Source organism: Opisthocomus hoazin, chromosome 2 (assembly GCF_030867145.1).
Source record: "Opisthocomus hoazin isolate bOpiHoa1 chromosome 2, bOpiHoa1.hap1, whole genome shotgun sequence".
Classification (NCBI taxonomy): domain Eukaryota; kingdom Metazoa; phylum Chordata; class Aves; order Opisthocomiformes; family Opisthocomidae; genus Opisthocomus; species Opisthocomus hoazin.
The window spans coordinates 35,244,984-35,261,284 of NC_134415.1; the positions used below are offsets into that span (position 1 = coordinate 35,244,984).

The following is a 16,301-nucleotide window of genomic DNA, read 5'->3' on the forward strand; positions in this document are numbered from 1 at the left end:
TATGCAGGAAATATTCAACGTTCATCACATTTAACTATCAAGACTCCAAAGATTTATAATCTCATGGGACAAAACAGTGAATTGTTTGTGAGGTGGGAATGAAGCCCAGACTTCTGTCCTGGTGTTTTCTTTATGCCCTCATACCCACACATAGATACACAATCGTATGAGCAAACCCTACCCAACCCCAAATCTCTGGTGCCTTTTGGAATTGCTAAGCCTCAAGAAATACGATGTTCAAATAATGTTAAAAGTCTGTACATTCATTGAGGTGTTATCCAAAACCTCTTTAAAAATCAGGAAATCTTGATTAAGAGCTTTTGCTTTTTTGTTATTTCAATATGTGTAGCATATGGTTTCTTTCAGGTCTTTAAATCTGGACCATCATCTGATAATATGCACATGAAGATTTTTTTTTGAAGAGAAGGGGAAAGAGAACTTGTAGGATTTCACAGAAAATTTTGTTCAGGTTTTGAGATGCCACATCGGATATACCATCCTTTACGTAACCCAGACAGTACAATGCACCAATACTGCTGTATGGCAAACCTGCCTCAGGTATCATGTTAAAGTAGCCCGTTGACCCATCTTGCCATACCCAATGGGTCCAGCCACACAAAAGTGATTTCAACCCAACTTTGTAAGACGAATTTGATAAAATGTCTTTCTTATTATGAAGGGTTTCTCCTGCTTGTGTTCTTGCTCTTCCTCATCTTGAAAATAAATCCCGAACCAAACTCCTTCATCCAAACTCAGGTGAAATCTGATTCTCTGAGCCTTCCATTGTGGAACAGCTAATATTAGCCTAGCTGAAGATGCCTTCTGCCCCTCTGCTGTGGTGAACGGAAATGGAAACAACAAAAGATAGTTTCATTCCTAGCAAGTCTGTGCTGAAGGAGGGCTTTCAGTTGGCCTTCTATATGCTGTAATCCCAGGAGATATGATCAATGAAAAGAGCCTGTCATTGTTATAACATGCTTCACAGACAAAAAAATTACTTCTACATGTTTTTTTTCTTTCAAATATATATAACAACTTCTCAGTAAGCAGCTCACATCTTCCTAAAACGAAGGGAATATCTGCCTGTGTGGTGGGAGATACCGGGTTATAATCTCATTTATTTGTTGAGACAACTCTACAAGGACACTTTGACACATACTGATGTGTCATCTCTGATGGCTGTTCATTGAACAAAAATAGCAAGTGGAAATAAAAATGTTTTCCCATAAAAAATAAGTTTACATGCTATGCTGAAGTCATTATTCAAATTCACAGTTGAAAGTGATTATCACAATGCCTCAGACACTAATTCATGCAAGCATTTCAGTTCAAGTGATTCATAGGAACAAAGGAATAAATTGTCCCATCACTGTTTTTTGATGCGGGAGGGCAATGGCCATTTCTTGTGTGGAAATTATGAGCAGATGAGGAGGTCTCTGTTCTGTAAATCTGGGCTTGCATTTCACAGCAACCAAACTTACTCAACAGAATGAAGAAATCTCTGCGGAAAGTCTTCGTGAAAATGGCATAGAGGAATGGGTTAGCACAGGAATTGATGGGGTAAAACAAAACCAGAAGGATCTTGGATTTGGACACCGTGATGAGAGGAACCTTGAGTGAGGCTGATATTGCAAAAAAAGATATTGGTGCCATGCAGAGGAAGTCCGTGAAGATCAGTATGGCCATGCGCTTGGCAATCTTGGTGTCACTGTTTGAAGAAATTACATTAGGGTTTCTCACAGTAAAGTAGATGCAGATGTAGCAGGCACATATGATCACAAATGCGAGTACATTCAACACTAACAGAAATATAACATAAGCCTGAGAAAATGGTGTTTCTATATCCATGGGCAAGCAGATGCTGACCTTCATGTAGCTGCTGACTCCAAATATGGGAAGAAGCGCGACCGTGAAAGCAAACATCCAACCAAAGATCATTAGAATCACAGCATGACGAAATCGAACCTTGCGGTCCAGTTGCATGGCATAGGTGATGGTGTGCCACCTTTCCAGAGTTATCACAGTCAGCGTGTAGACTGAGAGTTCACTTGCAAACACTGTAAAAAATCCTGCAGCATTGCATCCTGCCCCGGTTTGCCAGTCTATGGCATAGTTGTAATACTGGCTTTTGGTCTGAATGTCTACAGATGCAATAAACAACAGATAGATACCTATGCAGAGATCTGCAAATGCAAGATTGCACATTAGAAAACGAGGTACAGTGAGTTTGTATTGACTGCTTATTAAAATAACAAGGACAACAATGTTCCCAGTGACAGCTAAAATGCTGATAAACCATATCAGGACTCTAAGAATGTTGTATCCCATGATATCTTCACATGGATTGAAAGCATCGGGTTTAGGTGAGCACGCTACATTAACTACTTCATTGCATAAACCATAGTCAAATTCATTCTCTGCTGGGTCAAATCCTATGCCGTAGTTGGAAATATAATCTTCAGCTGCAGATCGCTTATGCATCTTATCACCAGGCTGTTCATCAAGCTCTTGCTTGGCCTGAGATATGCTACATATTGGATGTAATTCAGTGCTGAAATTGTAAAAAGAGTAGAGTTGGCAACTAAGAAACACAGCACGAGGGATACAGCAAACACAAAGTTATCCATTTTCCATTAACTGCGCAGTTTTTCTGGTTGGCTGACTATATAGACTAGCCTGATGCTTGAAAGTAATAGTCTGTCTGGTCCTTATTGATAAAATATTACTTGAAAATGTAAATGATTTGGAAACTTCATAAAATGTAAGAGAAAGGAAAGCCTGATGTTTGCTTTACTAGCAATCATGACATAGTTATTCACCTGGACAGGAGCATTTTGTAAGAAGCCGTTCATATTTCAACTGAATTTCTCATATAACCTGTCATTGACAAGGTGATTCTTTCATGGGGGAAACATGTGATGATGAATTCCTACATAAGACTCAACTCTGAAGTATGAGTCAGTTCAGCTGTGCCCATCAGGAGTCTGTATAATCACAATAATGATACCATCCCTTAGTATTACTCCTGAATTCCCTTTTTCCTAAAGTTTTTGGCAGTCAGTATGCTGTATTCAGTCTTATAACTCCTTCAGGACACAGAACAACTCTTTGTGCCATTCATTTTGAGTATCTCGTATCGTATTGGTAAGTGGCCGTTAACACAAACAAGTAGTATAAATATGTTCATGCAGTCCTCCAGATAATCGCTAGAAGCTAGATGCCAACACAGCTACAAACACAAGACACAGTAGAGCAGTTTTTCCTTAAAAACTGTTTTTCAAAGAAAGTGGATTTTAAACCAAGGGAAGTAAAGCAAAGCCAAGCCAAGCCAAAGCAAATGGAACCACACCACACCAAACCAATCCAACATTTCTATAGAAACAGTAGTTGCTTTTGTTTTTGTCAGAAAGCAGTTTTTAAAATTTTTTTGTGTAATTTAGAAAGATAGATAAAGGAAATAAAGGAAAAGAGCTTCAAGAAAAAATTGCCTTTGAAGGTAAACCAAGTTTTTTTTGAGTTTTGAGTTTGGCTTTATTTCCTAGAGGATTAACTATATGTCCTTCTTCTCCATGCCTAGACCAAGGGAAGAAACAAATGTTTTGGCTGAAATGATGTAAAGGTGATCAGTTCCCTCAAGCTAAGATATATCAAGGCATGTTAACAAGAAATAAAGGCTCATACTTTATTTACTGCTTATCCTAGGCTGCCTTTAAGATTTCATGTCCCAGAAACTTGCATCCACAGCTTTGCATAAAATGGATCTAGATGTAATCTGAGTTAGGGAATAAAACAGCTGACATTGTGTTGCAAAACCAACACAGTTCAGCTCTGCCTTCCTTCATATACAGTCTAGACAGAAATTTAGGTGTATACTTTCTAGGACGGGATCCCAGCTTATCTTCCAGCCTGACTTGCAGTACAGTTGAGAGAAGAGATTTCTAGGCAAGTTAGGCTGAAATTCTTAAACAATTGGTAGCAGCTTAAAAGGGAGAACTATTTTTTTGTAACCTAATTTTACCTTTGACTTTGTGCACTCAGTACATCTTCCAAAAATCAAGTTTAAAAGGTCCGCAAGAAAGGAAAACTAATGAAGGCCCTCCACAAGAAGGTGAGGGACATTTCCTATGAGGTTCTGAGCATCCTCTACTATTATCAATGTTTTTTATCTTACCTGTCAACTGAGGCAGAAAACTGATTTTGTGTGAGGTCAGATATGCACTATGGAGGTCACAACAGCAATAACAAGGCATTACAGTTTGCTCCCCAGTGTTCTGCTTGCATAAGGATGAGTGAGGTGTCCAGTGTACTGATCAATATATCTAGAGTTCTCTAGATGAAAGGGAATATGTGCTTCCAAAGAGCAATAACGTGAGAAAAAGTCCCTCAGTTTTGAGTGCAACAGGCAGTGGAGGGCAATGAAAGCTACTACAATTGGTGGTTCTTTGTAAATGAACTGAGGGAAATGTTTTTATCCAGTCGTTTCTCAGCTACAAGTTAAAAATAAACCTTCTTCCAAATTATGGAGGCACTGCCTGGAGATAAATCTGTCCCCTGATAAGACTGCTGTGTAAGGCAAATTAAATATTTTTGATTATTACGATTTATTCATTCTTGAATTATTTTACAGCCAGTGGTCTCAAACAAAATCAGGTTCCCATGGAGCTAGCTGCTCTGTTTGCTGTGAGGGTGGGTGGCAAGGAGTCTCCCAGCTGGTTACCTGTGCCATGAGCAGGTAAGACGGGCAGTAACAAACTCCTGAGGGAAAGAAGAGCCATCCTCTGGTACCAAATGCTTACCAGTTCTTTGCTTTGGGATATTTGCCCTTTGGGCTGTACAGGGCATTCAGAGCAACAAATTTAAATACTTTTTGGCAAGGGACGTTTGCTTCCTTTTGGGACAGTAGGTATCGTAACACTGTTAATTTATTCAGTCTATTTGTAATCCTCTGTTATGATTTAGCATTGCTGTGCTTGTCAACCCTCTAAAAAACAAACTAGAGAAAGGACAACTTAAAGAATAATGTTAAAGTTGGTGGAGTGCTCCGACAAAAATAGACAAAAATGACTACCTTTGTACAAGTGGTTATTTTATACTCTTCATCTGGATCCAGTGACAGCAGGAACTTGTGTGCTGAGAAATACCGTCAGCAGAATAAACAGTCCCGACCTAGGTTCTGTATTAAGCCCTATCTCAAACCAATCATCTTCACTGAAATGTGACATCAAGTGAGTTGTGAGCAACTGATATTATGTTCTCATGAGACGAGGCTCAAACACAATTCCTGATGCTGGCACATTTTTTTAAAAAATAGGATTTCAAGTGACAGCTCCTCCAAAGAATAATGATCAAATGTAAGGACAGAGTCATATCAATGTCATTCTTTTAGGCAGAAGGTGATCTTTATGTCAAAGAAAGCCAAAAGCTAGCTGAAGATCATAATGGTCTATGTCAAGTTGATGGTTTTAACATTCAGCCTCTGCCCTATCAGCACTTCCAGGATATTATTTTCCAGTCAGGGAAGAACGTGAGGGGAGTCCAACATACTGCACTGGGCTTGTCTTAAGAAAGCAGTTTACCTTCTCTTAGGCCAGCATCACAATATTCCAGTGTGATAAATCTACAGTTCAATATTTATCTTGTAATCCTTCTTGGAACGGGGAAAAAGAGTAATCAAAATTGCCTACATTTTAATTTGTGTCTCAGTCTGGTGTAGCTGTGCTTGATGCGACACCCTCCAAAATTTAGAAAGCCCTGCTGCTGTAACAGGTGTAAGCTTTCTGTTATCACAACAGAACCTGTTCACTGGTGCAGACGGATTTGGGAGAGGTGATCGAGCATGATCCACTATGGCAACTCATTTTATCTAAGGTTCTCAAGTGCTGCAAAAGCCTCAAAGAAGGGAAATCTTACATAAAAAGGGCAGCCAGAAAGGAGCCAAACACCCCTATCTTAATTCCTTCCAGAATTTCCCACATGAACACCAGCTGCTACCGTGATCCTTAGAAATGCTCTTCTGGGGGAGATGAGGTATCCTTTCTATCCTCCCTGGACTACCTGGAAGTATTCCAAGACCCAAACGGCCACAGGAGAACAACCCCCTCCTGTGAAGGTTCATGGCATGTCGGGTCACACCATGGTTCTCACCACCACAAGTAATGCCTGCTGCACTGAACCAAGCACAGCTCTTGAGCCAAAGAGATTAATACACATTGTGTGATCAAGCACTGCAAACTATTAATAACTCCAAAACAACCCAAGCAGTCTTCAATGCACATGCAGCTTGTGCCAGCTGTCAAGAAAACTACTTTTAAATGAAACTGGGTGTAGCTACTCTACGTGTGACTAATTGCTACTGAAGTGTATGATGACACCTTTGGTATTCAGACTGAACTGAAATGCATCCATTTCATCTTTTTAAGCTGGAGAGAGGATATCAGTCTCCCACCAATTTCAGTACAAGATGCATGACTGTATGAAAGAAATTACAGTTTTTAATTATGTTGTAAAACAGTTAACAGGAAGTGTTGAAGTCAATAATTAGTTCTAATAATTTTGCATTTACACTTAATATTTTTTTAAAATATATGTCTGGTAACTATGAAAAACATACATAAATACATTCAACTTTGTTCTGTTGACCAGGGTGATACATTTCACATTTACTGAAGAAACCATACACCATATAAAGAAGAGCACCTCCAATCTGCATACTATTTCTTACCACTGCATTATACCTGATACTATAGTGGACCTTGAAGTCACGACCACACTTGCTCCAGAAACAGTCCCATTGCCATGTGGCTCTCCAGCCCAATTCACTAGTCGTCCACACTTGGGTAAGGTGAGTTCTGAACAGTTCATTGGAATTTCTTTGCAAAATTGCATTTGCCCAGGGCATGGGAAGGGCTATCAGTGTCCTCCTTGGCTTCTTAACTGCCAGGGCAGAGGCTACTGAAAGTGAGGCTGTACTAAGGGGGAAGGAAGTGCTGTGGGCTTCAATCCCCTGGGCAAGTGTGACATAGAATCATATAATCATAAAATCATTTAGGTTGAAAAAGACCTTTAAGATCATTGAGTCCAACTGTAAACCTAACACTGCCAAGTCCACCACTAAACCATGTCTTTAAGCACCACATCTACATGTCTATTAAATACTTCCATGGATGATGACTCAGCCACTTCCCTGGGCAGCCTGTTCCTGTGCTAGCTAACCCTTTCACATGTCAGTTATTTAAAACCCAAGTGAGGGGACTAGGTACTGAGAGCTCACCAAAAGGTCAGGACCATTTCCTTCCGTAGCTTTCCTTTAACAGTAACTCTAACTCTGTTTTTGAAAAGTCCAGGTGCCTACTTTAAGGGGTGGATTCTGGGATTTGGATCCTGATTTGGCCCAAGCAGCCCAGAAGCCAGGCACCTTCAAAAATATGAATCATAGTGATATCAAGGTCCCTTTGCAGATTCAGGACTAAACATACTTCCATTGGACTCTTTGGCAAATACCACTTTGCCACCAGCGCTGAAGGACTGGACCCATTTCTGTTTAGCAAGTGACCAAGCCTTGTACTTACATAAGTCTGCAGAATTATGTCAAAATGTCTCCTGTTGACAAAATGTCTCAGCAAAAAGTTGAGCATTTTGGATCAAAAAAGGGCAATGGGGGATGCATTCTGTCAGATACTTCCCTTCTCACCGCAGTCTCCACCATGAGACTTGCATTCTTTACACAGGTAGCTTTGCAGACACATGTAGGTAATATTTATTATCTATCGGCACAAGCAAGATCAGATATCTTTCATTGCCCAGTAACAATACAATGCTAAAAGTAGAATAAATGGCTACTATAAGTATTAAAATAGAAGCTACTAATAGTTTGTGCTTTCTCTGCATGGTTTTACTTTTCTTTTAAGTTTTAGCCAACTTCTGAAGACGATGTCTTGACTTGTAATAATGATGCACTTTTTTTTTCCGCCATGGTAGATTCCAACTCTTTGAGGACATCCAGTAAAGGCAGAACTTCGAACGATAAGAGGTGTTTCTGTAGGTACTAGTTCCTCATGTTTTCCAGTGGCACAAATTCAGAGGGTTCATTAACTAGTTGACACGTACATTTAAAGTCTATCATCTGAGCAGCTGAAAATACTCCATGAGAATCATTGATACCTGAAGTCTTACTGCAACTTGCTAATGGAAAATTAAAACAAGTGGAAAATTACCTTGGGAGTCTAAAAGACACCCCACCCTCCCACCACCCCTCTGTTGATTTGGGTAAAAGGGGTCTGCTCTAGGTTAACCATTTCAGAAATCACATCCAGAAACGTTGTGCGTGTAGACTCAATAAATAACATATCTTGGGTGCTTGGTTGGACAGTGTTCCAACATCAATGTGGTTTTCTGACAGAAGAGCTTAAGATCACTCAATGGTCCTGTTACCTTCCTGAACTGATGGGCAAGTACTGAGCAGCTTCTCTGCAAACGCAGCTTTCCCTCCAGCTACCTCCTAAAAAGTTATCAGACTTTTCCTGTTGAATGTCTTCAGCGTGGCTCCAGGCTGATCCAGGACAGCCGATCCCAGTGAAAGACAAACCTGTGACAGGTGGGGGCTTACAGCCGCAGCTGGGGAAAATGCTGATGCTAACACAGCTGTCAAAATTTACTGCTCCCCTGTAACGGAGAGGCAGTGCACTATGTAGCATGCATAAACCTGTATGTATTGTATATTTATTTATTTCTATTCATTTACTTACCTGCACTGAAGAGACCTTTTCTATCCAGATTTTAAGGAATTTTAGTTAATTCACTATCAACTGCTGAGAAGCACCAAAAAGAAAAACAAATGAAATCACTTACTTTTGTCTTTTCCAGTTTGTAAATGCACAGCAATGGCTAGGATAGGTGAAGTTTGCCTCAATTAAAGATCTAAATTTGCTTAAATCAGGAAGCTTTTTTAAATTGTATGTAGACCTTGCTCTTAGCTTCTTAATGAGTTCTAATCCGTGACTTGGCAGGAAACTGATTCTCGTCCTTGAAATATCCCTTTAAAAAAACATATTAAAATCTTGATACAAAGCAAAGTTACTTCTGCTCGACAGTGGATATCAATTTTAGACTGTCTACTCATTCTCAGATTAGTGATTGGAAACAAGTCAGCTGGAAATCTACACTGAAAGAGGATCCAGGGGTAAATTAGGTGTTCCTCCAGGAAAGCTGAACTAATGTCCATTGCAAATAACAATCAAGTTACGTCAATCTGGTCTGAGAAAAAAGAAAAAATTCCCATAACACTCTGGGTTAGAATTATCAGGGACTTAAATAATTAGTGCCATGGAATTCTGGGTTTAGTAAATACACAGTAAAAGCAACAGTCATCCCAGAATACAGTTACAGGATAAAAAAGGCTGATGAAATCACAACAGAAGTTTGCTACACCAACATCACATCATGGGAAGGCTGCCGTGGAAAAGGCAATAAACACAAAAAGAGAAGCTCACATGGGAGTACAGACGTGAGGAGAGGTTGAGGATATCAGGTTTGGTACTCATTAGGAAGAAAAAGACATTAAAGAGAGACAGGGGTGACATGGTTCAAACTGTGAGGAACAAAACCAACAAAACATTTCCAGAGATTTAAAAAACAAAAAGAGTACAGATTGAAGTGAAGAAAGGGGTAAGATTACAGGAGTAAAGGAGAGATCTATTTATGTGGAAGGCAACTACCGTGTGGGACAGGCTATCAAAGGCAACGACGGAAGCAGCAGTTACAAATGTATTAAAGAGAGCATTAGCAGGGCTGTTAATAGGAAACACATTGTGCACTGAATCTTGATTTGTGCCACGCAGGTGGGGACAGGGAAAAAGGACCAACGGTTCTCCATCTCCAGGCTAAGAGATACTTGGCTCCAGGGTGTAACAGCTGGGGCAAAACATCCCCCCATTTCCCTCACTAGGGCACAAACAGTGTCCCTCAGCTTGTGACAGCAGGAGTGCACATTCCTTTCTCTTAAGAGCAACAGCAAAAAAGAACTGCACAAAATCATCCTGTCTTCCCTTAGCCCCTGTGCTCTTATGGCCTGAGACTGATCCAGGACACAGTGTTTGCTGAAGCTGCTCTGCTTGTTATTCTCCGATAGAAGAAAGGAATTTTCCGTAATCAAAGAACCGGACTGACAATATTTGCAGTTTTCTCCATGCCCCCTCCAGGGTACCGTTTCCAATTCATCCGTAACAGTATCATGTCAGGACAACATGTTATTTGATCTCTATTACCCAACATGCACAAATTGTTTTTATTATCGTATTAATGCAGTAGAGTGATGCCATGTGAGGGGGACACTGGGTTTCAGCAGCATGTAATAAAGTTTAGACAGTTGCTATGTACCATACACACATTTGCACCCCTGTACTCCATTCTAAGAAACAATATTAATACCAGGAAATGGGTCTGTTTGAACTCATGACCTTTAGCTTAGGATGGCCAAGTCTAACAAATTCATAAGCAGTTAATAAAGCAGTTAGTGAAATTGGTGGTGGGTAAAGATGATCTTTGTGTTCATGCTGTGCCCACAGCTGAGGTTTTGCATCCAGGCTCAGAAGCAATCTACCACCTTCAGCAACTAGACCATGAATTGTGGGAGCAGAGAAGCAAACACCGACCCCAGTACACCACCCTGACCTGGTGCCACAACTTCTACTGAAAGGACAACACAGACTGGTGGAGTCAGAAATGCTCTGATCTTCTGCAGAACAGGCTGAGAGGAGCCTTGCTGTGGTCCTGAGGTTGTTCTGGGCCCGACATGTTTCTTGCAGGAGCTAAAAGCAGCAGCTGATGAGAAATTTTGGGCTATTGATTTCTGGCTTAGGCAGTGGAAGAGGTAATTAGGTTGCAACGAGCAACCTCGACTGTTTCATGGACTGACTGTTGCCCTCAGTATGCTGCCTAATGAAAACTGTCACCTAGAATATATGCTCATGACTCAACAACCGAACAGCAGTTTTCTGCCTAAATCCATAGACAGAATTACTCATGGCATTAGTAAGAGCCTGTGAAGCTTCACAAGGGCTTGTAATTCTGGAAAATGTTTTCTTTGGCTTGGTAGCTAAAAACCTTAATGAGTCCAAACAGTTATTACACTGGGTGGAAATAACAAGTATATATGAATAGGAATATCACCTAGATGTAAAAATAGCTAAAATGTTACTGGATCTCTGGGCACCTCTAAATAATTTCACAAATTTTACATATTTTTCCATTAAAATATTTTCTTATTCTTTTAAAAATATTTCTTTCTACGCTCATTATTGCACATAAACAGAAGTGAGTTAGGGTAAGTGCTTTGCATACTTCTGTGGGGTTTGTTGGTATGTCTGTTAGGGATAGGTATCGATACGCCACTGACGAGCCCCCGAACAGCACACACAGACATTGTGCAAGTGGTTTAGTAACTTCACTGAGTCACCACGTGCAGACCTCAGTGCAGAGGTTCTTTGTGAGGTCACTCTCTATTTAGAGGCTTGATAAATAAGCGTGATGAACAAGACGACAAAGTGGCAGTAGGAAACCAAACCAGAAAGCATCAATGACTGGATTACATGTTCTTGTGTTGTTATTGCTTGGCTGCTAGTCATCAGCCTTGACAGCAGCCAGTGCAGGAACAGTAAAATGAATATGACTTTTCTTTCAATCACTTCCCTTTCCCACCGGAGTCTCTGTTGGATTAGCAAAAATGCTGACCAGCTGGTGAGGTTTGAAAGGCACATATAGAAATAGCAAGAAATAGTTGGTGGAGCAGAAATCAGAGGGGGTAGACTGAGCAGTGAGAACAATTTTCTCTGTGCTTGTATCTAAACTGATCTCTGTCTGTTCTTCAGAGACTATCAAGCTGAGGATCTACCGGAGCTCTTCTGCGGCCCCCTTATGTGGGTTTCCTGTTGAAGACAAATTGGAAGATAGGAAGGACCACAGCCATACCTTGCCCTGCATCTGAGTCAGGACACAGCCAGAGAACTCTGAAGGACTTCAGAAAAAAACAGTGTAAGCCACTACAGCTCTACAAGCACTGGAAGATGGTTACATGAAAGAATCTGGCAGAAAATTGAAGTTATGAAACACCAAGTTGGAAATACAGTGTATTTCTGTGTAGAAGGTATGTGTATCAGTGTGGGAGTAATTAGCCACTTGATTTACTTGCCTACTGTCAGCGCTGAAATCCTTTAACTCAAAACTTGATGTCTTTCCAAAAGAGATATTCTGATTCAGCCAAGAGCTGTAAGCCTGAGAGAGGAATTGATTCTTGAAACTGTGTAACCTGTACGAGGGCTAAGATTGGTGCTTCCTGACATGAGTATTTGTGTTTGTGTTTTTTTCACATTATTTTAATATACTGAACTATAAACTAGACGTTGGTATTAATTGGCTGTAGAACACTGGTTCAGGAAGATCAAGAGTTAAAACATCCTGACATTCATTCTAATAAAACATTGCAGTCTGCAACATAGATTTGATTGCAACAACACTACTTGTCCCAGGAAAGGTATGACTATGGGTCAATGATTTCCACAAGTGAAAGCACATTCCTGGTGTACACTACAGTAATGGATGAGTAAGAAGACTCTTCTTTCATGATGTTAGGATAAAAAGGTAATTTCCCATGCATAGAATAGTCGATGTATTGGTAACGGAACAGAAAACTTCTTACACAGATAACTTGGTGTTAGAAATTGATCAAATGAATCTGAATGACAGCCAAATCAATTTGATAAATCTCCAGAATATGATTGCATCAGCTACAGATTGCCGAGAAAACACATTCATTTTTCGCTACAGGAAACAACGCTTTTCCAAAGAAACATCTATGACATTACTGCTGAAAAGATGCTCTATTGGCAGTCTTTTCCAAAGAAGGAACACACTTTGAGGGAGTGATGAAAGTGGAGCAGAATGCAGTAACACGTACCATAGCTCTTTATATGATAGGTGCACTGACCATCACAATGTGGAAAAAAGGCCTTCAGAAAAGCTCTGATCTGAACTCAAGGTTAACCAGACATTTTTCTCCCTCTTTTTTAGATTTCTAACCACTCTGACCTCTGTGGAAATTCTTCCAGCAGCTCCAGTGACACCTAGTCACCCTTTCTGGGTGACTCCTAGCCCCTCCCTGGGCATCCAGGGTACACTGGAAGACAGAAAGGCTCTGACGAATTGGTGAGAAGACTCCCATGTCTTTGTTGCAGCTCTTATGTGTTGCGGCTTGTGCTTAGAAACATGAGCAGCTGTGCACACTCACAAGCATTTTCAGACCCCGTGGCAAACCGTGACTTGAGGTAATGGTGACTGAGATCCATGAGTATCCTAGTGCTGAATTCTCCACTGCTGAGATCTCACTTTCCAGCTTATCACCCACCAAAGACATCCTGCTGTAACTACATGAGATGTATCTTATACCTATCTTTACAGGGAGTGCGACATCCCAATCCCTATTCCTGTAGAGTAGTGATTTTATCTTCAGAATTAAGCTTCAGAGATGCAGGGGTAGATCTTCATTGGTAAGAAATTCAGATTCAAGCACCAAAGACCCACTCACTTATGCCTGATTTTGCTCAAACAAAAAATTAGCAGTATTTTTATCTGGAAAAACAATAAAGCAGAACTACTCTGTTACAGAGCTTAATCAACTGTGTGGAGGAATCTGGATCTAAATCCCTGGATCCAAACACTCCCAAAAACTTAAGGATGAAGTAAAAACATGGATCTAGACCGAAATGTCAGTTAGGGCTTCCAGGTTTTCTTTATATTCAGAACTACACCTCCAGCTTTGAACTCCAAGATTTTTGAGATGTTGAAATCCAGACTGGCATTCATACGTTCTTCTCTGTTCTTTTCTAGGGAGTTAATAATGGGAAAAATAATATCTGACTATTACTTACAAAACAACGGGCCCATTGGCTCCTTGGAAGACTTCATTTGGTAATTTTTCTAGGTTGTGATTATCACTTAGATTTCTGAAAAACACAACAGTATTTAAGCTAAAACGTTCAGAGATTAAAAAAATAGCTTGCAGCAGCTACTACCTTCTAATGATTGCTTTTCAGAATAGTAAACAATAGAAATAGTTACAGCTCGTCCAGGTAAGTTCCATTAAATGCGTGATTCTCAATTTCCCGAATCCCATTTTTATTCAGCCATCTACAATAGAGAAAATAAAGAGTTGTATTCGTATTCATGCTTCATAACTAAAATAAATGTAATTCAAATCACTCCAAGGGATCTTAGATAAATACAATTATTAAATGGATATTCAAACGGTGAAATTTATATGAATACTAGCTTGTAAGATCCCGATAGTTAGAGGAAGGTTTTGGACAGTACAGACATGTATAGGGCAGATGAGCGCTTCCATCAGTGAAGATAGCTAGAGTAAGTTTCTGAAGGAAGGGCAGTGCTGATGAAGATGCTGGTGCTGTTCACGGCTCCCCTGGGAAGGCTGCAGTGGACTCACTGAGGCTGTTGAAGGTTAATCCCGAGAGGAGTGAGATCAGAATCTTTCCTGCTGGTGCTGTCGGTGCTTCTTAGTTTTACTGTTTTCAAGATGCTCTTGAAAAGCTGGGCCACGGCTTAACCTTTGCCAGTTATTAGAAAAAAAGGCTGCTGTCTGTGGTGGTCTCATGTCCTCAGCAGGGCAGACGGAGGAGGGAGACTGATCATCACTGAGCCGGGCAGGAGGTCAGGAGGGAGTGGCCGTGGTGCCAAACTGCCCAGGAAGCGGCTGATTCTTCCTATGTCTGTTGCCTCGACAAATTACACTTGCTGTCTGCTCTGCTGCCTGTCCCACCTTCCCAGGCTCCTTCCCACAGGAGGAAACACAGGTAGCGAACCTCAGAATCGAATCCTCTGGGGCTTTCCACCAAGTTTGTACTGTAGTGCATTAACTAATTAACGTTTAACGCCCTTCCCTCTCTTCCCTTCACGGTCCAAAAAAATTTACATTTAGGTCAGTTAAATTTATCATCTTTATGGTGCGATCTTTCATCTTGCTTTAAATGTCACTTTGCAGCTCACGCCCTCTCCAACAGGCAATGACAGGTCTGATGGATGGCAAAAAAGGCCTGATTTAATTAAACTGTCAGCAAACCCGGACGTTTTGTTTCTAATTCACACTGAAAGCTAAGCACGCAAGTGACCCACTTATCTAAGGTCTGAGGTGGTGAGCTAAGGTCAGCGTGAAAATCAGTTATGAGTCTGACTGAAAGGATTACCCTTTTGACCATGACAGGCAGATGTACACAGCTCTGTGTCTATAATGTCTGTTAGGTTGGATCTGCAGAGCTGTCACCGTCCCCTTCATTTGCAAGCACTATTAGACATAAGTGAGCAGGCACAGAGGAGAGACATGTCCCTGTTTATAGCATTTAAAACATTTATTATACTACATTGATCTTATCCATTTGTAGCTGCCAGGCTGATATATATGCTTTTAATCACAGTATTAGCACTTACTGTGTTCCCTCACTGAACACGATGCTAATTCAATGAGATACTGTTGTAAAATCAGAGTCATTGTTGCAATACAGGGTGGATTACACACTCCTGTCATCTGGCTAATCAAATTCAAGCATTAAAAGAGCAAATAAAATTTTACCTAAATCCCAAGCCCTCATATTTTACATAGGAAAGTTTCTATTGAGACAAATTCTCCCCTCACTTCAACCATCATCCTTACTGACTCCACCAACTCTTACCTTAGCAACAAGTGACAATGGAGACAGAGATCCAGAGCTTGGACATATGGGCTTTTACTCACTATTTCATGGCTGTATTGGTATTTTTAAAACACTCTTTAAAATTCACCTGGTGCAGGAGGCCACTGCCCCTGAGGTACTATTTACACTCTATTTCAGGGCAGGAAATCTGTATCTTAGGCTCTAAGTGGCATGCAGACTTGGAAGCAAGGTGAATTTCTTCCATAAATTTCTAGCACTTCTTTACCAAATGTATCCACAGTTCCAGTCTGTACGCACCCCATACACAGTGTAAGGTGAGATGTAGTCCAAATTACTGGCTTAAACATGCTTGGAGCCTGCCACAGCTAAACTTGCTAAAGTTGAGTCTTCTCGGAATGTCAGGGTTCAATGGGTCCTGGGTGTTTTTAATACTGTCTTGACACGCCTGATTTCACAAAATAATGTTGCTGTAATAGTAACTCTCTATTGCATTGCACAACAACTTCAGGTTTGTACAGAAACCCAGCAAGTTTGGGTCTAAAATCAGGTAAGTTCATCACAGCACAAGGAAAGCCTAATCAGGGACTC

The 16,301-nt window shown here is 40.6% G+C and overlaps 1 protein-coding gene across 1 annotated transcript in view; it reads right to left on the bottom strand.

Moving 5' to 3' along the window:
• Positions 1-1,323: 1,323 nt before the first annotated feature.
• FSHR (follicle stimulating hormone receptor) overlaps positions 1,324-16,301 on the bottom strand; it is an 83,380-nt gene continuing 68,402 nt past the window's right edge. Inside the window, exons 7-10 of the mRNA XM_009937176.2 lie at positions 14,110-14,178; positions 13,920-13,994; positions 8,848-9,033; positions 1,324-2,551 (exon numbers count right to left, since the gene is read on the bottom strand). Of these exons, the coding sequence (XP_009935478.2) occupies positions 1,324-2,551; positions 8,848-9,033; positions 13,920-13,994; positions 14,110-14,178 (1,558 nt within the window). The remainder of the gene's footprint in view (positions 2,552-8,847; positions 9,034-13,919; positions 13,995-14,109; positions 14,179-16,301) is intronic.